This window comes from Lucilia sericata, unplaced genomic scaffold, assembly GCF_015586225.1.
Source record: "Lucilia sericata isolate MDLA Ls3-8-SP2 unplaced genomic scaffold, ASM1558622v1 Contig000026F_arrow, whole genome shotgun sequence".
In the NCBI taxonomy this organism is placed as follows: domain Eukaryota; kingdom Metazoa; phylum Arthropoda; class Insecta; order Diptera; family Calliphoridae; genus Lucilia; species Lucilia sericata.
Genome location: NW_023994064.1, coordinates 377,296 through 401,575, shown reverse-complemented (window position 1 = coordinate 401,575; position 24,280 = coordinate 377,296). Strand labels below are relative to the sequence as shown.

Here is a 24,280-nt window from a genome sequence, read left to right as displayed (position 1 = left end):
TTTCACTATTCTGAAGATTTAAAGAATCTTTCAGATTCTAAGCATATTTCAAAGAAAAGCTCTCTGCTTACTCTAAATACATTTCTCAACGTTCAAGGTCTTATGCGGGTTAATGGTAGATAGGCTAATGACCCGCTTACATACGATGAGCGATTTCCCATAATTATCCCCAACTCTTCCCAATTTTGCAAAATTTTTCTGGAGTTTGTCCACAAAACTCTAGTCCATGCCAGTTCTATATTCCTGGTTTAAAAGAACAGTCAAGAAATGCGTCCATCGATGTCTAACCTGTGTTCGTTATAAACAATAAGTGAAATCGCAAATAATGGCTGCGCTGCCCAAAGAGAGATCCACTCTCTCATTACCGTACTCACATACGGGTGTCGACTTTGCTGCTCCATTTCAGATCAAGTCTGGCAATTTGCGAAATTCACCATATATGAAATTCACCATACAAAGATGCGCATGTATCTTTGTTCTAAAGCCACTTTTTTACTGTAAGATGTTTCGCAAGTTGTCATTGGAGCAGAGGTTGTACGCGGTACGCATCCACAAGTACTGCTCCAATTGTTTTTCAGAGTCTCATCAGATTGACAGCTGTATTATATTCCCCGCGGACCAAAAACTGGACAAAAAAAAAAAAAACATGGAAAATAAAAATAAAAAGATGAAAGTTACGGTGCAGGGCCTAAATAATCCAGTACCGGCAGCAAGTGTTGATCCACTCGCGAGTCACGTGTCGTCGTCATCCTGCAATCGTGAGCAAAATACTACTACGGAGGTGGGTACCTTGGCCTCCGTGGCGGACAATGCGTCAAGTGTGCAGCATGCCATTAGCAAAAACATAGGGGTGAAAGAGAACAGCCTTTAAATATAGGTGAGAGTTCCGACTCTGAATCCTCAGAAGATAATAACAACCTATTACTAAGAAAATACTATCTGGAGCACAGAGGAGGAAGTTGAAAAAGATGCTTCAGGAAATCATAGTTAGTTAATCCAACGACACTCCAAAGGAAAAATCGGACTCTCTCACAAGATCTGAGGCAAAGAGGATCAGGTCTCCCGAAGAGTTGACAACTGAGAATAAATCTAAGAAAAAAAAAGAGCTCTTGTCTTTTAATACACAGTCGAAGCCAAGCCATACTTCACTCAAAGGAACCTCAAGTCAGAATCCTGCGAGTAAGGGTGAAAATGCCAAGATAGATATCCCGAAGACGATCACGTCGGCGAAAACAAACTCGAAGGTACGGGTATCTCAAAAGAAGCCCCGAAAAGCTAGGAAAGATAGGCTAGACAGTGGAAAAGGAAAAGAGCCGCCATCTAACGCCAAAGTTGCCAATAGAAGACACCGGGACGATCTCTGCTATGCAGTTTACGATGCCGGTAATCCGACAGGCAAAATTCCAATAGACCAACAGAGTAAGGTAGAAGATCTGGTGAACAATAAGATAGTGGACCACGCAATCGCTTCAAAGGGCAAACAACCAATAGAGAGCGTGAGCTGCGAGTTCAGAAAGGGCGTGATGTTGATGAGGTTGGCATCTCACCAATGTGTTAGTACAGTAAGGAACTTGGTGGAAAGTATCTTTCCTCCCTGGGACGGCGCTAAACTGGGACTAGCAAAGAAGAGCGAGCTTCCGGTGCTCTTAAAGTCCACTGTCTACATAAAAGGATGGGGCAGTAAACTGGCTAATGAACGTATACTGGAAATTCTTGGTGGTCAAAATGCTGAGCTGGCCGTGGAAAAATGGGACGTCTTTTACAGGAAAGAAGAACCTGAGAAAACTTTATTTGTAATAGGTATCGACCAGGAATCTATGGCTAGTCTTGCCAAGAATAAAGGTAGGGCTTACTTCGCCTGTAAAGCTGTCATATTCAAAATTGGGAAGGTGCCGATTGGAAGGGCTGTTACAACAAGCCTCAAAAAGGACACTAAAATACATAATACCACAGCATCAGTAGCAACTACTAATAATGTTAAGGAGTCAAATCCTAAAAGCGAGGAAGATACCACTAACTCGCCAAAAGAAGGTACAGCTGCCCTTTCCAAAATTGGGGAGGCGCCGATTGAAAGGGCCCCGATAAGGACACTAAAACACCTAAGACGGTACCCTAAGCATCATGTACAGCAAGTACTGGTAATGTTGAGGAGTCAAATCCTAAAAGCGAGGAGGAAATCACTCACTCGCCAGAAGACAGAACATCAGTGCTGTCCAAAATTGGGAAAGTGTAGATTAAAAAGACTGCTCTTCCTATGCCTGATAAGGACACCGCAGTGCCATCAATGGTACCCACTGTATCAATAGCCACTTCAGGCTACCCGGAGGAGTCAAATCCAACGAGCGGGAAGACAGTTTAAATGGATGGCAATGATTGAGGTTATCCAAATAAACCTCCATCGGAGCGAGATGGCTACCAACGCTCTGATGTCTAAAATTAACAGAGGTAAGATACATATAGCTTTAATCCAGTAACCTTGGACGATTCGGAACAAGGTTTCTGGATTAAATCACGTAAATTTCCAACTTTTCTACGCTGGTACAGGGTCTCGACCGAGAACATGTATCTTATGCTACAAGAACTTATGTTTTCTCCTCTCAACAGAATTATCCACATCGGATGCAACGGTACTGAAACAAGGTCGTGGCAACATATACCTTGTATCTGTTTACCTGCCTTTCGATTCTCCGACACTACCACCAACGTCGGAGCTGATGAAACTGGTCGAAGAGGCACAAAGGCAAAATAAGAAAATTGTAATAGGTTGTGATGCCAACTCCCTCCATGTAGCTTGTGGTAGTACAAACACCAATCGCAGGGGACAAGCCCTTATGAATTTCCTTAATACTAAAGACTTGATCACATCGAACTTAGGTAATAAAGCTACCTTCGTCAATAGAATCAGAGAAGAAGTATTAGATATAACTATATGTTCAGAAGAGCTTATAAACGAAATTCAGGATTGGAGAGTTTCGGACGAGCTCTCCTTTTCTGACCATCGGTACATAAGATTCAAAATACTACGGCCGCCACCAAAACCGATAAAGTTTCGGAATAAGTCTAAAACTAATTGGACAATGTTCGGTTCCTTACTAAAGAACCGTTTATGTCAGAACACTTTTCAATGTCGAAATAAAGAGGACATAGACGCCAAAGTAGAAATGCTCACAAGTGCCTTGGTTGAATCGTTTGAGGACAGCTGCCCTCTGCGAGAGCGGAGATCTGCCCATGAGAAACCCTGGGTAACAGGGGAGATCCGGAACCTTGGTAAGACTCTTCGCAAACTATTTAACCGGGCACGGCGTAAAAAGACCGCAGTATACTGGGATGAGTATCGTAGTATACTTGGTGAATATAAGAAAATTGTTCATAAAGCCAAACGAGACTCCTGGAAACTTTTCTGTGAACAGGTAGACAGCGTAAATGACGTATCGAAGATAAAAACATTTCTATCCAAAACTCATATCCAACCGGAATCTATGGTCGATGATACGGGCAGGAGGCTGGAGGATATGGAGGAGACAATGAAACTCTTAATGGACTCTCATTTTCCACTCGGTATATCGAATAACATAGATGAACCGATATTGGAGGAAGGGGAGGCTAACACGAAAATTGTAATTACATCTGATATGGTTAAAGGGCAATCAAGAGCTTCGCTCCCTATAAAACTGCGGGGCCGGATGGCATTTTCCCGGCACTCTTACAGATGGAGGCGGGACTGGTTTCCGTACATCTGTCTCAGATACTCACTGCATGCTTGAAATTCACATATATATTATATATTTATATTTATACCTAAACCAGGGAAACCTAGCTATTCGACACCTAAGTCTTTCGACCGACAAGTCTTACGTCCTTCCTACTTAAAACCTTGGAACGGATAGTTGATAGTATGGTTAAAAGCAGTATACCCGACAAAGACCTAAAATTTAAGCAGCATGCCTACGTAAAGTTACGATCGGTGGAAACCGCTTTAAACGAAGTTGTACACTACACAGTTGCATCCTTTGATAGCAAACTGTATACACTGGCGGTATGCATTGATATCGAAGGCGCCTTCAATAACGTGCACACTCATACTCTTATCCAATCCCTAGACCAGTTTTATGTTGACCGGGTGCTCCGTAACTGGATCAACCACATGCTAAGGAACAGATGGATAAGCTGCGAGATGTACTATCAGGAAATAGGTATTTCACGGTATACCACAAGGTGGCATTTTGTCACCCTTTACTCTGGGTTACCACGATTAATAGCCTCCTCAGGACCCTAACCGAGAAAGGACTTAGACCTGTCTGCTATGCAGACGATGTTGTAATACTTTTAAAGGGAAAGGATCCAAATTACTTGTGTAGAAGAGCTGAGGAGTCTCTGAATACTGCCTTGAGCTGGGCTTAACCGAGAGGCCCAAATGTTAACCCGGCAAAAACGGAGATCTGTCTTTTCACAAGAAAGACAAAAATTTCTACGTACTCTGAACCTTGCTTCCTGGGCAAGAGGATACCAGTGACAAACAAAGTTAAGTACTTAGGTGTAATCCTCGACCGGAAATTAAAATGGATACACCACATAGAGGATAGGATCAACAAGGCACATCGGTGCTGGGCGATATGTAGGAGAACTATAGGCATGAAATGGGGTCTTAGTCCTACTATGACAAATTGGCTTTATAAAAGTGTAATTAGACCAATTCTAGCTTATGCTTCAATAATCTGGTGGACTGCTTTAGACAAAAAGTGCAATATCAAACTACTACAGGGAGTTCAGCGTACATGCTGCTTGGGTATAAGTGGTGCATGTGTACTACTTCAACCAAGGCTCTGGAAACGTTGCTAGATATTCCACCCATTGAAAAATATTTAAAATATGAGGCGGCGCTTACAGCCGAACGGCTCTTTACTTTAGGCGAACTGGCCAAAAGCGGTTATAGGACACGTCATCAATGTATACTGGACACATTGGAAGGTTATACACAATCATCGGAAGTGCCTGATCGTATACCAGACACAGAATATGTCGGAATCTTTGAAACGCTGATCCCAGATAGAATGTCTTGGTCAAGCGGAACATTAGAGCAAATACCAGTTGGAATCCGTTGTTACACGGATGGGTCTAAATTAGGGGACAAAGTGGGGCTGGGTTTCTATATTGAAGACCCAGAAACAGAAATATACCACCGTTTACCAAATCATAACACAAGCTTCCAGGCAGAAGTACGAGCAATAACGGAATGCGTAAATTGGATTAGAATATATATGGCGCCCACAGCGCTTAATATATTTACCGACAGCCAGAAGGCAATTAGGGCGATATCAGGCGATAGAACTAAATCTAAGACCGTATTGGATTGTAAGAAAGCTTTAACTGAATATTCTCCCAGAGGTAAGGTTCACATCATATGGGTACCAGCCCACTCGGGAGTAGTCGGTACCGAAAGGGCGAATGTAATAGCTTTAAAGGGAAGGAAGCTCGAGGCAGTTAACCTGACAAACGCAAAACCATCCGACGCAACAAAAGCTGAACTAAAAATATTGGTGAGAGAATCCCATAAGGCCTCTTGGAATAATGAACCACGAAGATCCTATGGGGTGACCCTGATGAGTGTAAGACGAAAAATCTCCTCAAAATGCTCAAGTCTGAAGTTAGTACACACAGGACCAGCACATCTCTGGAGAATTGGACGTGCGGATTCAGACGAATGTAGAGCATGTGGAGAGGACAGTGAAACTCTGGATCACTTTCTTTGCCATTGCCAGGCATTCGTCGAAGTTAGATCCAAATATCTTGGAAGTGATGTTATTCCGGAAATAACATTCCTGACTAACACTGATTGGAAGATTCTTAGGAATTACGTTCAGGAAACTGAGTTGCTGAACACTGAAAAATAATTCTTTCAGTTCCCTTTTTTTCATGATAAGGAGTGCACAACAGGCCCGATAGTGGCCTAGGTGTATTTCTTCGGATTTGATGTAATATACATTCTCCTATCAACCTACCTACCTACGGCAGCGTCTACAACAACAACAACGGCGACAACAATCAAGCCAACAACAACCTCAGCGGCAACAACTACGATGCCAACAGCGACAGCGTCATCAAACACAAACCATAGCCGTTCCCCAGCCTGCAGCAACGCCAGCCTCAACCCAGGGGCTGGTCAACCAAATTGTTTCGGCCCTCAGCCAACTCACTGGATCGACAAGTGCACCAGTACAAGGAGGCCAGCATGTCGAAGTCCGGTCAGGCCGCGTTGAGGACGATTTGATCGATCTCGGTAAGGCCGTCGTAAAAGCAAAAGCAACAAATATCCAAAATAAGAATTGGAATTTGTGTAATCGGTCCATAAAAAAATCAGTTTTTCATCAATATATTGCTTAAATAGTATATTAAGAACTTCTTTGAAAATATGTAACAATTTAAAATAAATTCATAAAATAAAAATAAACATTTTTCAAAATTGTTAGAAAAACAAGAAACATGCAAATAGTTGTATGGAAAAAAATATGAAATATTTATAAAACTTAGTTTTTCATCGAATTTCATAAAATAAAATGTTTAGTTTTTATGTACCTACGTGATTTTATTATTAGGTCTGTTCGCGCACTTTCCAGTAATAAATATACAGTAACTTTATGATGGAGAGTAATTTTTAATTTACTCTCAATCAAAAAAATATCCAAAAAAGTACGCGAAAGCAAATTAGTAAAAAATTCAAGTTTTTGTTAAAACTTCACGTTACAAACATACTAGTAAAATAATAATTTACACAAAATCACTAAGAGAAAGACAAACCAAATTGTTTTAAAAACGCTAGATTTATATATTTCTTTCAAAAAATATAAAATTTATAAAGTTTTCGTTTTCTTTGGTTTGTTTACATATTCATATATTAACCATATGTTGTGAATATATGTTGGATATTTTTTACTGGGCAAAAAATATCCAGTAAAATCAAAAAAGTCTCTATCAACGAATTGTCATTTTTATCGCTCTCTTACTCTATTGTTGCAAGTTTTCAAAAGTACGCGAACGGAATCCAGTAACAATTGTTGCAAATTGTTACAAATTATCGAGTACGCGAACAGAAAGATATTAAAATTATCTTTCTTGTGTTAACCCATTAATGCCCACAGTTACATATACGTAATGCAAATTAATTCGAATTTGGACTCGAAATGCACAGAAATGGAAAATGCAAAGTTACCTTTTTCTGATGGATAGGTTAACTTAACATGTTCTTAACGATTTGAGTAATTTTTGCCTATAGGAATGTATTTTTGGGTGTAAAGTGTCTATTTCGTAAACCTGCAAAAAGTCATATTTTTCGAGGAATGAATTCTTAGAATGTTAATAACTTCTATGTAGTTACTTTTTAAAAAAAAGTTTCTGACGTAAACTTATAAAGAAGTAATTAAAGTTTATTCCCCAATTGTTTATAAACATATACCATGTCCTTGCGGAGACTTATATAGAGGATAATAAAGGTGTTACGTATATGTAACAGTGGAGAGTTCTCAGTACTTTTGTCCCTCTCTAAATGATGTATCTTTTACTTAAAATACTTAAGGGACAAATATTCGTGGGTAATGCCCACTGTTACGTATACGTAACGTCTTCTAAAATCCAAACAAGGCAAGATAGAAAAAATTTTTTAATTGAAATCGGTTTATATATACAAGTAAACTGTCCTATCCAAATTTCACATTTCTACCTTATGTAGATCGCCGTGGGCATTAATGGGTTAAGATAGGGGGTAGGATGCAATGTTTGTATTGTAAATTGTTTTGAAAAAAAAAATTGTTTTCGACGGTATCCCTACCAAATTAATTGTTTGTAGTAAAAACTATACTGGCATTTTAAAAGCTAATATTTCATATAATTATATGTACTTTATTCCGGTATAGCCACAATTTTAGATTTTGGAGTAGGATCCGAGATATCAAAGAGTCGCGCATACAATACGACGCACAGTGGGGCAGAATGGAAATTTTTTGGAAATAAATCTGGCATTTCTAAACGGCTGATCCGATCGGGATAAAATTTGGCGTGAGCGTAGCCAAGGAGTATTCGAGTTTAAGTTTTGAAGATGAACCCTGCAGATGCCCCAGGGACGGCGCTGTGGCGGCTCAAAGTAGGGTACCTACGACATGTTAAATTTTTAAACTCGTGCCATTTTTTTTTTTTTTTTGAAGATGAACCCTGCAGATGCCCCAGGGACGGCGCTGTGGCGGCTCAAAGTAGGGTACCTACGACATGTTAAATTTTTAAACTCGTGCCATTTTTTTGTTTTTCACCCAAATACAAATATAATAAAATTATAATTTTTTTATTGTATATACAATGTTATAGTCTTTAATAAAATAATTAACTAAATAATTTTCAAAGAGTCGCGCATACAATACGACGCACAGTGGGGCAGAATGGAAATTTTTTGGAAATAAATCTGGCATTTCTAAACGGCTGATCCGATCGGGATAAAATTTGGCGTGAGCGTAGCCAAGGAGTATTCGAGTTTAAGTTTTGAAGATGAACCCTGCAGATGCCCCAGGGACGGCGCTGTGGCGGCTCAAAGTAGGGTACCTACGACATGTTAAATTTTTAAACTCGTGCCATTTTTTTTTTTTTTTTTGAAGATGAACCCTGCAGATGCCCCAGGGACGGCGCTGTGGCGGCTCAAAGTAGGGTACCTACGACATGTTAAATTTTTAAACTCGTGCCATTTTTTTGTTTTTCACCCAAATACAAATATAATAAAATTATAATTTTTTTATTGTATATACAATGTTATAGTCTTTTAATAAAATAATTAACTAAATAATTTTTAAAAATTGTCCAAATATTTTATTCAACACCAAATGTATGTTCTGTCATATTTAATACTAAAATATGAAAAATATGAAATTAAAGGATACAGGTTTAAATGAACATATTTTTGAATGTAATTGAGATATTGGCTTGAAATTTTTTGTAAAGAATCGAGAATTTCCATATCTAACTAAAAAAAGATATTAAGGGATAAATATGGACTAAATTGTTGTAGCTATCTGCGACCCTATTAAAATTTTGATATAAATCATAGTTTTAGAAATTAAACAAATATGTAATATATGACAAAATCTTTATTTATGAACAAAACTCAATGAAATTAATTAAATTTGTCATTTCAAATAAAAAAATGCAAAAAAAATTGAAAAGGTCAAAGGGCATCACGCAATTCCCAAAAATAGGAATGAAAATCCCAAAAATGGGATTTTTACTTTTTTGCCCATAGGGTCCACATTTCTTTCAGGGCTGGGAAAATACTTTTGGAGTAAATAGAAAACATATTGAGGTTTCCAAAACTGCTTTTAGTTTTCTGATCCCAGCTTTGGGATTTTAGAACATGTCGCCCAAAGTTGAAGTTTTGATAAAAAATAGGTCACATTCGGAAGGACGCAGTGGCAACATTTTCAAAAAATAAGACAAGTTTTTTACGCCAAAGCATTCTGCGTAAAGATACCTTTTAGAAAACTATAAAATTGTTATATGTTCTTAAAGAAAATTTTATTTTATTAATAAAAGAGTTAAGACACATTTTTGGCTAAAAAACGGCAAAAATCTAAAATTTTTTGAATTTTTAAATTAAAAAACGTATATTTTTGGATCTGTAAATGATATTGATCTGAAATTTCTTGTATATTATTGGAAATTTTGTTGTCTAACTAACAAGAAAAAATTGAGTCCATTTGGTCCAAAATTACGCCCGGTATTCAAAAAAAGGCGGACCAAGGTATGGTAAATAAGTAGTATGTCCAAGCATGTTTTTTCAAGATCTCGTCGAGCGCTTTCAGAAAATATCTGAATCTTTGTATTTGGGTGAAAAACAAAAAAATGGCACGAGTTTAAAAATTTAACATGTCGTAGGTACCCTACTTTGAGCCGCCACAGCGCCGTCCCTGGGGCATCTGCAGGGTTCATCTTCAAAACTTAAACTCGAATACTCCTTGGCTACGCTCACGCCAAATTTTATCCCGATCGGATCAGCCGTTTAGAAATGCCAGATTTATTTCCAAAAAATTTCCATTCTGCCCCACTGTGCGACGTCGAATTAAAAAATTCTCTAAGAGTGAAATATAGCTGCAGTCAAGGCATAAATATTGATATATGATATGTTACGAAAGGGCGGTATTTCTAGGCGAGGCAAAAAAATATTTTTTTATATTATAGGAAATGTTATTAACACCCAGCAAAAAATCTGAAATTTTTGGTAATAGCCAGTAGTTATTTCATACATTACTTGGTAATGAGTGTTCATTATCATCCACATTATTTCATTTAGCTGAATAGGTTATTACTGGTAAAGAACAAAACAATTTGGATTTGTTATGGCTCAATTGTCTAGGTCGTTCATTTAACAAACAGGGGGTTCGTGGTTCGAGCCCTGCTGGATACTGTTTATTTTTTTTCAAAATGACATTCATTTATATATTTTTGTAAAAAGCCGTTCTTAAAATTATAAAAAGCCACATGTTAATGGAGCATCGAGTAAGCGGCTGGAGTGAGAAACATAGAAAACAACTGAATGCCTGGGTTCAAATCCCGGCCGAAGAATTTTTTTATTTTTTGTTTTCTACATACAAAGTCGGCCCAAAATAACTAGCTATCACATAACATATTTTAAAGTTTTTGTAATCAAATTAGTAACCATTTATTAATTTGTTTAAGTTAGGTACATATTATTTGAACCTCGTCGAACAAAAATAATTAGTTATGCACCCCAAAAGTAATTTGTTTCCACGTGATTCCAATATTACTTTCTAGATTACTAGGGGGTTACTGTCTCAACTTTTATTCAACCCACCCTAGTGTACAATTTTCTGCTTACTATTATTATGCAAGGGTTTTTGTCCTTTTCCTAATTATAAAGGATCCACGCTCAAAAATAAAAACTTGGAAACTAGAAAACTCTACAAAAACGTCGTTTTATTTCTTAGTAACTTTAAATAATTAATTGCACTTTCTTTCTTTCTTTAGGTCTGGTTTCAAAACAGAAGAGCCAAATGTCGAAAACATGAGCATCAATCACATAAAGGTGAGAAAAACTCTTTTACACATATATTAACAGTATATTCATAAAAATAGCTTGTTATACCCTCCACCACCATCAGTGGTGATAGACGGTATATAAAACTTTGTCACTCCGTGTGTAACACCCAGAAATATTCATCTGAGAACCAACAAAATATATATTCTTGGACCTTATAAAATTCCGAGTCGATCTAGCTATGTCCGTCTGTCTGTCTGTCTGTATAAAACATTCTCATGTTAACACGAAGCAACAAAAATTAACGAAATTCACCCAAAATATTTACTATTGTCCTAGGCAGTTTGGTATTGAAAATGAGCAAAATCGTTTCACATCGGGAAAAGTTATGAATCAAAATTTGAAAAAAACTCCGAAAAAGATAAGCATTTTTTTTCACATTCTGATGCATTTTCTCGAAAACTATGCAAGATATTTCATAAAAATCATCATTAAATCTTTTACACACATGCATACATGCAAATTATTAAATATCGCTAAAGCATATCTTATTTCTACAAATATTTGATCAATTTAAAAAAGTATTAATATAAAAGTAGCTGGTGGAGGGTATTTAAGATTCGGCTCAGCCGAATATAGCACTCTAACTTGTTATATGTATACTTTGAGCTAGACTAGCCAGATTTGAAATCGGTTTAATACGTAAATTCAAGGCGAATTCATATAAGGTGATGTTATTCAATCAGATGATTATTTTTTCTAGACTAGACTGGTACGCACTGATGTCAGAGATTGTTATTGTTTAGATTTTAATATTTAAAAATTTCCGTTAAAACAGAGAAAAACTTCGTTAGTATTTTGAAATATTTATGTAAAAACTCTGAAAAAAACAATATTATTTTATTTAAATAATGGCATAATTGGTATTTATATAAACCAGGGACTGTAAATAACAGTTATTCTGAAATTTTTAACCAAAAAAATCTCTATATTGGGGTTAACGTAGACCTATACTATTATATACCAATATACTCGTATTGAAGTGCTTTTTCAGAATATATGGTGATTTGAAAAAAAACGATCTTAGCTCCACAAATAACAGTTATTTTTTAACGGAAAAATAAAAGTCTGATTGAAACAGTTAAAAAATGAGTTTTATTTTTCCGTCATAAAATAAAAATTATTTGAGGAGTTTTATTTTTTCCATCAAAAAATAAAACTCATTTGGGGACTATTATTTTTTCCGTCAAATAATTAAACAATTTTTCTTTATTTTTTTCAGTCTCTTATTTTATTGAATGTATCTGATATAATATGTTTGGTTATTTAGTTGTTTAATTTAACAAACATAATTTTCTGCGGAAAGATTTGAACGCAGGTCACTTAATACCAATTTAAGAGCAGAGAACGCTCTTTCCACGCTAACATGTGTTGCAGGAACACACTGTTCAGTTTTTGCCAATTTGTATAAGTAGGGGTAATGTATTTTTTTGCTTCCCAGAACTCAAAAAGGGACTTATCAATCGACAAGGGCCGTGGAGAAAAATTATCGATTTCATAGAAAGCTTTTTTTTCATCATCATTATCATTTTCTTCGTTTTCTTGCTCCCTATCTGATCAGTGGCAAGCTTTAGGTGTCAATTCACATAAAAGAGTTTTATTTTCTGACGGAAAAAATAAAACTCCTCAAATAAGTATTATTTTCTGACGGAAAAAATAAAACTCCTCAAATAATTTTTATTTTGTGACAAAAAAATAAAACTCTTTTTTAAAAGTTTCATTTGAATTTTTATTTTTAGGTTAAAAAATAACTTTTTCAGATGGATTTTTATTTTTAAAGTCACAAAATAACTGTTAAAAATTAACTTTTTTGATGTAACTTATAACTGTTACGGTCCCTGATATAAACGTTTTATTTAAGAAAAATATTTTTTTATTAAATATTAATAAATTAAACAATCCTGTTTCATATTTTATATTTATATTGTGTTGATAACGTAATTAACTGAAAAAGTTATCATCCGAAACACTATATAATGAAATCCATATGAAATATTTATACCGTCCGGCGGAAGCTGACTTCTACATTATGAACCAATTTTAAAATCCGTTAAATGTTAACAAATTAAATAATATTTTTTCATATTTACATTGTATATATAACGTGATTAACTAAAAAAATCCGTTCCGGATCACTTTATATACTAAAACCCATTACGTTCTTAACCGGGACCCAAATTCGAAATTATGAAAATTACTCCCCCGGAATAGAATTGGACATAACCAAATCGACCCAGATAAGGACCAAGAATATATATATATATATATATATATATATATATATATATATATATATATATATATATATACATATATACATATATATATATATATATATATATATATATATATATATATATATATATATATATATATATATATATATATATTAAAAGTAACACTATGTGATTCTTTTAGCATCTGTGGATGTGAAGTTTATTGACTTCCAAAATAGCGAAAATAATTCCATTTTTCAAATCTGAAGATATGTATATTTTTACTGTACTGACATTTTTTGAGTTAAAAAATGTATTTCGAGATTTTATGTAAAATTCCTTTATTTATGTTAATATTATTTATGTAAAATTAGTTTTATTCTATAATACTATAATTTCAACAAGTAACAGTGTTATATTCGACTAAGCCAAATCTTATGTACCCACCATTAAATCATATGCCGTATATTTGTAATAACCCAGCTAAAGACGATCATATGTATATGATTACATATGAATCATATATGGACCATATACATATATTCATATATGTATGTCCATATCCGAAAAATGGCGATATATGATCATGTCATACATGGACACAAAGGCAGAGACAGCCACTATTCGCAACACCTGAAAAATTACAGAATTTTATATTTGGGACACAAGTATACAGTCAGAAGGACTAAAAGATGAAAATGTGGAAAATTGGTGGGTGATACGACTTTTTTATTTCCATATTCGGAATCAGCACACCAAATAACACTATAATTAGTGAAAATTATTTAAAAATTGTTTTCATCGTTGGCCTGTGTTATTGACCGATCACCATAAAACTAAGTGATTTTCTGAAGGGGACTTTATATGTAGGGTAGGGTCAATTATATACCGATCTTCATTAAATTTAGTAGAGATATTTTCGCTCGTATTAAAATTATTTGTGTCAAACTTCATTACTGTACTCGTATTTTTAAGCCAGTAATGAGCGTTAAAGCCATTTTCTGAAGGGGACCTTATATGGGGTGTAGGATCAATTATGGACCGCTCCCCATACAATTTGGTAAACAGATTTGGCTCATATAAAACTTATTTATTTCGAATTTCATTCCTATACACGTATTTTTGAAACAGTTATGATTGGCAAAGCTATATTTCGGTGGGACACTTGTAAGAGGCCTATGCGAATTAGTGGACCGATATTACCCATTTGCTATACAAAAAAAACCTTACCTATAAGGAATATTTGTAGAAAATTTTACCTCTCTAGCTCGTTTGTGCTTTAAACAGACAGACGGACGGACATGGCTAGATCGTCTTTAATTTAATAAAGACCCGGAATTTAATTAAGACCCAGAATATATATGTATATATATGCTTTTGCGGGTCTACGACCAATATTTCGATATGTTACAAACGGAATAACAAAACCAATATACCCCATCTGTTTTAATGGTGGGTATAAAAATTACTTCTTGAGAATAACTTCAGAAGTAGCGAATTTGGAATCAAATATTAAGGACATCCCTCCTATGACATGCCAAAAAATCATTACTTCTTCAGGTCTTTTTCAGTACTTCCATGGAAGTTCTCTTTTTGCTGGGAATTTAATACACTATGAACTAAATATGTTTTTTTTTTGTGAACTAACTATTCCCCTGCAAACATTTTTAGAGTATATAATCTGTTTAGTAGTCCTATCGGAAGCAAACATGTTGATTTTTTATGTAATCTTATAATTTTAGTAAAAGAGTTTAGAGGATTACTCTGATGTAATGCATGGATTACGTGATCCTCCATGAACATGACAATGTTAAATGTATAATGTTTTTATACCCTACACCACGTTAGTGGGGAGGGTATATTGGGTTTGTGCTAATGTTTGTAACATACAAAAATATTCCTCCTATAACCACTTTAAAGCATACCAATCGGCTTAGAATCGTTTTCTGAGTCGATTAACGACTATTGAAATTGGTTAAAATCGGTCCATTATTTCACCTAGCCCCCATACAACAGAACCCCCCGAAAAGGGCTTCTGAGCTCATAATTATGTTAAATATACCTGTATATTGATAAAATGCGGCACAACTAAGTTTTATAGAAGTCTTGATGACCCTAGCTCCCATACAAAATCCCCTTCAGAAAATTGAATGTCCAAAATTAACTTATATACACAAATATCGCGATGAAATTCAGCACAATAAAATATTATGTAAACATAAATATATTCACAAAATTTTATCGGGCTTGGTCCATATTTGCCCGTAGCCCCATATAAAGCCTTTTTCAGAAAATTGGTTTTTCATCCATAAATTGTATCGGAACAAGGGAATATTGAAGATAAATGCTTTATTATGAAAAATAAATCACATTTAACAATCATAACTGGTGTAGGGTATCATATGGTTGGCCACGCCCGACTATACTTTCCTACTTGTTATATTTGGATAAGTTTTGGTCCAGTCCCTTTACACAAGGTAAAATAAATATTTATTTTTATATAATACTAATGTTTAAAAAATTGTTCTTAAAGTACAGAATATTTAAGTTATCTTCAAATTTATAAAAACGTTGTCACTTTTGGTAAAAATGTTGTTATTATAGTTATAAATAAAAGTTTTACATAAATTCCCGGGATTCCCTGGAAATTAATTTTTTCATTCCTGTTTCCCAGGGAATTGAAAAGTTCGGGCAAACTCTAGATATAATGTAAAATAAGCTTATACTATGTTTCCACTAGATTTGCTTAAACCTCTTCAAGGTTTTTCCACTTACTGCACTTACTTTTGATATTCGAATTTTCGAATAAATCCCGTCATTTTACTTTGATATAACGACAGTAATGTTAATTTCCTTCAAATTTAAACATCAAAGATACAAAATTACAGTTTTAAAAGTAAAAATTTGTTTATTATGCCACTAATTTTAAAATTATAATTTGTTTTGTTTTTATTTCGAAATGAAAAGCCATTTTTTCGATGAAAACATTCAACTTGAATGGATAGATTATAGTAATATTTGCTTACCCTACACTGAAAATAATCCATGCTTAACTTTACGAAAAAAAATTTAGTAACTACTTTTTTCGTAATATATACGAAAATTTCGTGTATAATACGAAATATTGTTTAATCAACCCCTTTTCTAATTTTACGAAAGTACGAAAACCTGTCGTAAAATATTTTTTTCGTATATATTAAGAAACTTTGTTTTCTTTTACAAAAATAATTTTGTTAAGACATGTAATATTTAACGAAAGTTACGAATTTTTTTCGTAACAAAATTAATTAGTAATATACAAGAATTATTTTTGATTTCACAAAAAAAATTATTTTGTTACGATTTTTTTTTTTTTTGTTTTTTCGTAATTTTAAGCGAGTTAAATTAAACGTAATTTTAAATTTACAGGAAATTAGCTGCCTAATTTCCTGTAAAAGTTTTTATGTTTTTTTTTTTAAACATAAAAATTTGTTTTTTTTAATTCGCAATCTTTTTCTAAATTTACAGTAATTATTATAAAAGAACATATTTATGTCTTTAAAAAAAATTGTAAAACGAAAATTTTTTTTTCTAAAATTTTACTAAAATATTTCGTACAATTTCGTATATATTACGAAGGAATTTCGTGGTGCGAAACCACTTATCATTTCGTACAATGTACAACATTTTTCGTGTATATTAGGCATGGATTATTTTCAGTGTAGACACAACGCAGTGTTGTATAAGCAAGTCTTGTTCAAAAAAATACATTTTCGACATGTTTTAAATCAAATATAGTAGATTAAGTAGATTTGGATTTGTCAAAAATGTATGGCAAATCAACATGATTTCAACTAATTTTGCCCAAATCCACTAGATTTGCTCAAAACGCCTCAGTGTAAACATAGGAAACATTAAGCAGAAATATTTTTCAAGGATTACCAATCAGATCTTGGAAAATATAAGCCCTCAAAATATTCTGTCTCGTGGACACAGTGATGCCAAAACCTAATTGCGAAAAAGTGCTAGATTGTTTTGAAAAATGCTAGAAAGTGCTAAAAATAAAGAAAAAATGGCAGAAAAAGTGCTAACAAAAATACGGTTTTTTAATGTAAAATATTTAAATTTTAATTTTTAAAATAAACTTCATAAATAATATTTTTAGCTTAGTACGCAAATGGACTAACTCCAAAATTTTTATAATAACTAGTTTTAGAGTTTTTCGATTCTTACTTTTTCCCAAAAAGAGGATTTTTTAAATGGTTCCCCTAGAATTTTTCTAAAATAGCTTTATTTTTTGGTATTTTTTAACTGCATAAGTAATGTTTTTACCTTAATACACAAACGTACCAAATCCACTTATTATGGGATGATTTTAATACGGAATTAGAAATGCTTATTCAATAATTTTTTTTTTTAATTTTTAGAACGGAAGTAAACAACCAGATTCTGGAACTGCGACATTGCAACTAATAATATCGCCATTAATTCTCGAAACAGTTCAGTAGAAAAATATTGTCATTAAAAAGTTCCGATGAAATCATTTCTTTCAATATTTCCATTGTTACGAATATTTACATTGGGATACTAGTCCAAATTTTAAAAACAACTACTTCAAACCAGTAGAAAAATATCTCGAATTTATTGTGAGAAATTTTAATTATAATTGACGGTTTCCAAAAATTGATATCAATCTCAACAATTTGAATCATAAATCGCTGGAAAAAGATCTAATTCTAAAGAAGGTGAGGATAGCAAACTAGAACTTAAATCATTGATTAAAGAACTAGTTCCAGAAACGTTCCATTGAACGAGTTTGTTGATTCGTAACGCATGGTTGTGAATATTTTTGAAATTGTGTTTACAATTATAATTATATTTTTAATTAAAAGTCTAAAGGGAAGACACAAATGAAATCCTTTATAAAGAATATTACAATTCAAAAAATTTTTGGTTATGTATGTGTATGAATATAAGATTTTAGTTTAGCTTTGTGCCATTTTCCATAGGAAGTGGCCCTTTTAAAATGTAACTTAAGCTCATCAAATATGAACCGATATTTCTACAAATAACCATTAACCAATAATTTTTATGTTGTACTTAATTAATTAATAATTAATTTTTAAATATATTTTTACAGAAAAAATTGGCATACAAGAATATGTACAAAAAATCCTAAAATGTGTTAAAAATGTGCCAAAAACTTTTGAAAAATTTTGGTTGTTTTGGTTGCTAAATGAGTTTAAAAAGTGCTAAATCTAGAACTAAAGGTGCATGGACACCACGGCAATAAAATAGTTAAGAAAAATTCACGTCATTACCAAAGGCTTAAGCAAATTCCAAATGGAAGTTGCTGATGTTCCCAAATAAACAGAAAATTTAGTTCATTCGAACATTCCATTTCTTAGAAATTGTTTACAAACGTCAACATTTGGTAAGATAAAAAGGAATTTTTTGAAGAGAAAATTTGGCGTAATATGAAATTTGAAAAACCAAAAATTTGTCTAAAAAATTATAGTTGTAAAAGATCAAAACCATTAACAACGGAAAAAAAGTTAGTCCAAATATGTATTGTAAACAAAAAATAAATATTAAAAAAATTTAAAACATAAAAAGACCTGTACCCCGTTTCTGTAACTTGTAGAGAAAAGTTCTCAAATTATGAAGTGCCAAACAAAAAAATTTATCGTTTCTTGATTTGTGAGTAAAAAGAGTTTCTGTAATATGAGAAATTTGAGAAGGAGCAATACGAATTACGTTTTTATTGGAAATTTCCAATAAAATAGCTGTAAATATATAAATATAAAAAGAAGAAAACAAAAATTCCCAAATAAATTTATACACAAAGATTAAATAAACAAAAAATATAGAAATTATATAAAAAGTGTTCAAAAAATTATCCGATTAAATTGTCTCCCAGCAAATTCTAAGTTTATGCCCACGTAATTTGCTTTTGCTTCTGTATATCCAAAATTCGTCCTATTTTCTAAAAATTAGTTACCAAAATTTTTCTCTTAAAATCTTACTTTCCGCTCCGTTTTAAGATGTGAATTTTTTTTTTTTGATAGTTCATATGAGAAACTTCTCACAAAATGTTCTTACACTTTTACTCACAAATTTTCAATAACTTACGTCAAAAAACATAAATGACATATAGTTCTGACAAAATTAAATTACAGAAACATTTGCATGTGAGAAATGTTATTTTGTTTCAATTCACATTGTTTTTCTTCAATTTCACTGTTTCATGCGAGAAATTTCTCGATGCGAGAGTTACAGAAACGAGGAACAGAACATAACTAACAATTATTATACATGGGATTCTATGCGGTAATTGGAAAAATTGATTTCAGATACCAAGGTTTGCATATATGTATGTATGTATGTAGTACATATGTAATATGTATATCAACCTTTTGGAAAAATATATGATATAAAGAAAAGAGAAAAACTATTTTTTTAATTAATTATATTTTTATGTATTTTAGAGAAATGATCATTTTATGCACTTGTTTTGTTAAAATATAAACAAACCATATTTAAAGATTTTATGAAAGAAATTCCTAAAGTAAAGTGATGGATTTGTTTTCTTATTAAAATGAGAAAATTAAGTATTTAATTCCCATGTGAAAACTTCTGAAGATTTTCGAGTAATTTTGTTGACAACCAATTCCAGTTCTCTATGTATTTTGAAAATAATCACAATATTTCTTTAATTAAAGATTTTTACATTAAAAGATATATATTTTTTTAATCTTGTACATATAACATATAATTTTAAATTATTATTAAAAGTATCCGAATAGCGAATATTTTTCGACAAAATTAACATCACTATTGCAATTTTTGAAAAATTATTGCAATTATTGATAAATATCTAATATAGAATTATATTTAACATACATTTACACTGTGAAAAAGAGAAATAAAATGATTTTGGTCATCATTTGGTTCACAGAGGGGCATTTCCAAATAGCCTAAAAATAGTGCTGGCCAATTGGAATATTGTCAAATATTCATGATATATTATGAAAGTAGATGACAGAAAGAGGACATACATTTTAAAGATGACAGCCACTTAAAATAGATGATTGTCCTCTAAGAAAGATGACGTATGGTCAGCTTAGCTTACGTATATTCCGTGGTCATGGTCTCTCTGGTTTAGGAGGAGGAGAAAGATAGGTGGTACCTAGGCTATTGATACATAACAGGAAAAAGATGATACTTGACTGCCCATTGCAGGTTCGCTCTTGGTTGATAAGGGCTTTACCGTTTGGAGTGGCGCGTTATAATTGCACTTTTAAGGTCAAGGTTAGTTAGAAAGGACTCTACGGCTTTCAGGGACAGTGATGTTTTAGAGATGGACGATCGCAGTATTTTTGAAGGGGATCTGACTTTGACGGACATTCATGCCAGGATTTTGGATCATGAAGGACAAATTTTGAAAGACAAAAGATTCCTTTGGGGAAGCAAGTGCTATATGCAAGGGGATATGACTCTGTCTTCCGATGGAGAGCATGATATCACTGTGTTATCTTCTCAAAATTGGTTGATAGCATCATTTCCTCCTGCTGGCGAGGCCAATGGGCGGTCAAGCCTCTTCACTAAAGGAACCTAAAAGTTCATCAACAAAGAAATTGAAGAAATCCTTGAGCCTGGAAGAACACCTTCAAGCAGCAGTCATAAATCGGAATGATCCGGATGAGAAGATCAGTACCGATCTGTGGCAACTGGTTGAGAGTAGGCTCTTTAACGAGATAGCTGCACATAGTGGCAGTCCGGATGATGGATCATTTAAGGGTGCTGACTGGGCTAGAGGAGTCAAGATTGTCAACTGTGGCAATAAGAATTCTTTTGAATTCCTAAGGGCTACAGTTGCTAAACTTGGTAATCTTAGTCAAGACACTAGGCTCGAAGGGATTCAAGCATCCGAACTGCCCATTAGGTCAATAGTCACAGTATGGATCCCACACCCCGTAAGACCGGTGAAGACTTACTGGTGGTATTGGCAAAGCAGAATGGTAGTCTCCTTACAGACCAATGGAAGTTATCTTACTTCAATGGTGTGTAAGAAGAATACCGGAAGGGATTTTAGATTCTCAGAGGATGGAAAATTCCTAGAGTTATTGGATCGGGTGAAGGGTGTTGCCAATTTTCACCTTGGTACTGTTAGGTTTAGATATTCTAAACAAAACAGGCCCAAGGATGTTGCTTATTGTGAGGCAGCTTCGGCAGAATTGCTAAACTTCATTAGCCAATCCAAGACAGACGTGGCCTTAATCCAGGAACCTTGGATAAACAAAAATAAGGTTTGTGGATTGAGGATTAAGGGATATACTTTGTTCGTCCCATCCACTGTGGATAAGGTTAGAACATGTATATTGGCATGAACAGAGTTAAATAGAGGCCAAGGGTGAACGACCACTTACAATGGCCTTCATGTACATGCCTTATGAAGCTATAGAGCTTACGGCATCTGCTAACCGGAAATACACATCAAAATACTGGGTTGTGATGCAAATGCACATCACAGTCAATGGGGAAGTGCTAATATCAACAAAAGAGGTGAGTGGGTTTTTAATGTTATTACTGCGAAAAATCTCATAATCTGTAACAGGGGTCAGGATCTCATTAGGGATTGGATGGTTGATACAAACTACTCTTTTTTTCTGATCATAGTCGCATCACTCTCACATTGAATTTTAATAAAGCTAGGCAGGATCCTTTCAGGGATCCTCGTAAGACAGATTGGGCAAGTTTCTTCAGCAGGGTTCAGTCAGGTATGTGGCAATCTGATTTTTTTATTCAGCGACCTAAGGACTTGGACAACGCTGTGGATAAACTTACTCACGTGCTAAAGGAGAGCTACGAGCTATCTTGTTCGTTAAAATATCCGGGCAAACATAAACAACCTAAATGGTGGACCGGCGCACTTCGTAATCAAAGATCGACGGTTATAAAATTGTTTAATAGGGCAAGGTCACAGGGCGAACAGCAGATTGGAACAACTACAAAGTGTGCTTTAATAAGTACAAGGGAGATCTCAAGAGAGCAAAACGGAATTCTTGGATGACGTACTGTAAATCTGTTGAAAACGTCGATGAGATGTCTAGATTTAGGCGAATATTATCCAAAGACCCAAAGGTCTTAAGTTATATTCAACGTGAAGACAACTCATGGACGGAGTCTAGCTCCGAGACACTCTCCCTACTTATAGAAACACACTTCCCTGGTTGGGAGGACATTGATGCTGGGGACGTAGAGCAGAGGGTTTCTGGACCCACAGACTCTGGTCATGCATCTGGTCACATTGAGGAAATAGTCACCATGGATAAACTTAGCTGGGCGGTGACACCTTTGGCCCTTGCAAATCGCCGGGTCCGGATAGTGTTTTTCCGACCATGCTCTGTAATTTCTCTGATGACGCATTGGTGCTTTTAGTCGATATTTTCAATAGATGTCTTATAATGGGATATCTACCTGGTAAGGCATGCCACTCGAAACCGAAGGATTATAGACCTATCAGCCTAACGTCTTTTCTATATAGATAGATCTTCATCTTAGGAGCAATATTGATATCCATCTCATTAGCAATGCTTAACATGCTTATCTTAAGGGTAAGTCGGTTGAGAGTGCGCTTCAGGAGGTGGTTGGAGTATACCTTGGCCGTGTTTTTGGGTATAGAAGGAGCCTTTAATAATATTAAAATTAAGGAGTCGTTGGTTACACTCCGGGTCCAGGATTTCCTGATGAGTTGTATAGTTTATATGCTTGATAGAAGAGTTGTCAACTCAACCATAGGGAAGGATAGGATTATGAAAAGGGTTACTAGGGGTACACCACAAAGAGGAGTGCTATCACCTCTGCTTTGATTACTAGCGGTTAATTCGATTATCAAAATATTCGAATCCAAAGGTAGGAAAATAGTCGCATACGCGGATAACGTCGTGATTCTGATTAAGGAAAATTTCTCCCGACGGTCAGTGAGCTCATGGAGGCGGCGCTTAGTGACTTATCGAACTGGGCCGGTACAAATGGGTTGGGTGTGAATCCATTGAAAATGGAATTAGTACTCTTTACCAGGAGATATAGGATAAAGAGTTTTAATTTGCCGAAGTTGAACGGCGTCGAGTTGAAATTGTCAGACGACACCAAGTATCAAGGTACTTTTCTTGACAGCAAATTGTCATGGAAGAAAAATTTTCAGGAAATGCTGAAAAAGTTGCTCAATACCTACTACACATGTAGAAACTCCATCGGTAAGAATTGAGGCTTACTACCTAGTATGGTAAACTGGATTTACACGTCGGTAGTAAGGCCTATCATTACCTATGGATGCACGGTGTGTTGGGTAGCTATGAGGAAGAGTAGTTATATAATGATACTCAATAAAGCTCAAAGGTGAGCTTCATTAGGCCAGACAAGTATCAGATCTGGACACTAATAGTGGAGTTAAGTCGGTGTAACCTCCTATCTACCACTACTACAGGTTAATCTTCGATAAATTCCGGAACTCCTCTAAGACCTTATTAGGGTTGGACAGGAGGAGAATTAGAATTCTTGTGGGAGTGATAACCGGTCTCTGCGCAATAGGAGCCTTTTTTGGATAATTGGGTCTTTAGCACACAGTAGTTTTGTAGTTTATGTGAGGACGAAGAGGAGCTATAGACAGTAGAACATATTTTGTGCGACTGTCCTGGTGCAAAGAGTCTAAGGCGGAAATGGCTAAGAAAAACATTCCATGATGATTTTAGAGATGTAGCTAGGTGTAGTATAAGCGACATTCTAGGTTTTGTCAGGGGAGGCGTAGGAACTCGTAGAATTCCCTTCCAATACTGTCAACATTCTTCCTCTAATAGGATAGGAATTAATTAATTTCACACTTATCTCTCCGGCTTTTCTATCTTCTTTCTGTTTATTTTATTATTTATTCTTAAAGGGAATCACAATGGATCTTCTTGGGTCTCCGAGTATACAACCCTTTTAAACTAAACTAATA

General features: G+C 34.5%; 1 protein-coding gene across 1 annotated transcript in view; it reads left to right on the top strand.

Moving 5' to 3' along the window:
• The window catches only part of LOC119610026 (pituitary homeobox 1), a 320,354-nt gene that overhangs the window by 243,343 nt on the left and 52,731 nt on the right, over positions 1 to 24,280 (top strand). Inside the window, exon 4 of the mRNA XM_037965101.1 lies at positions 11,017 to 11,074. Within this exon, the coding sequence (XP_037821029.1) occupies positions 11,017 to 11,074 (58 nt within the window). The remainder of the gene's footprint in view (positions 1 to 11,016; positions 11,075 to 24,280) is intronic.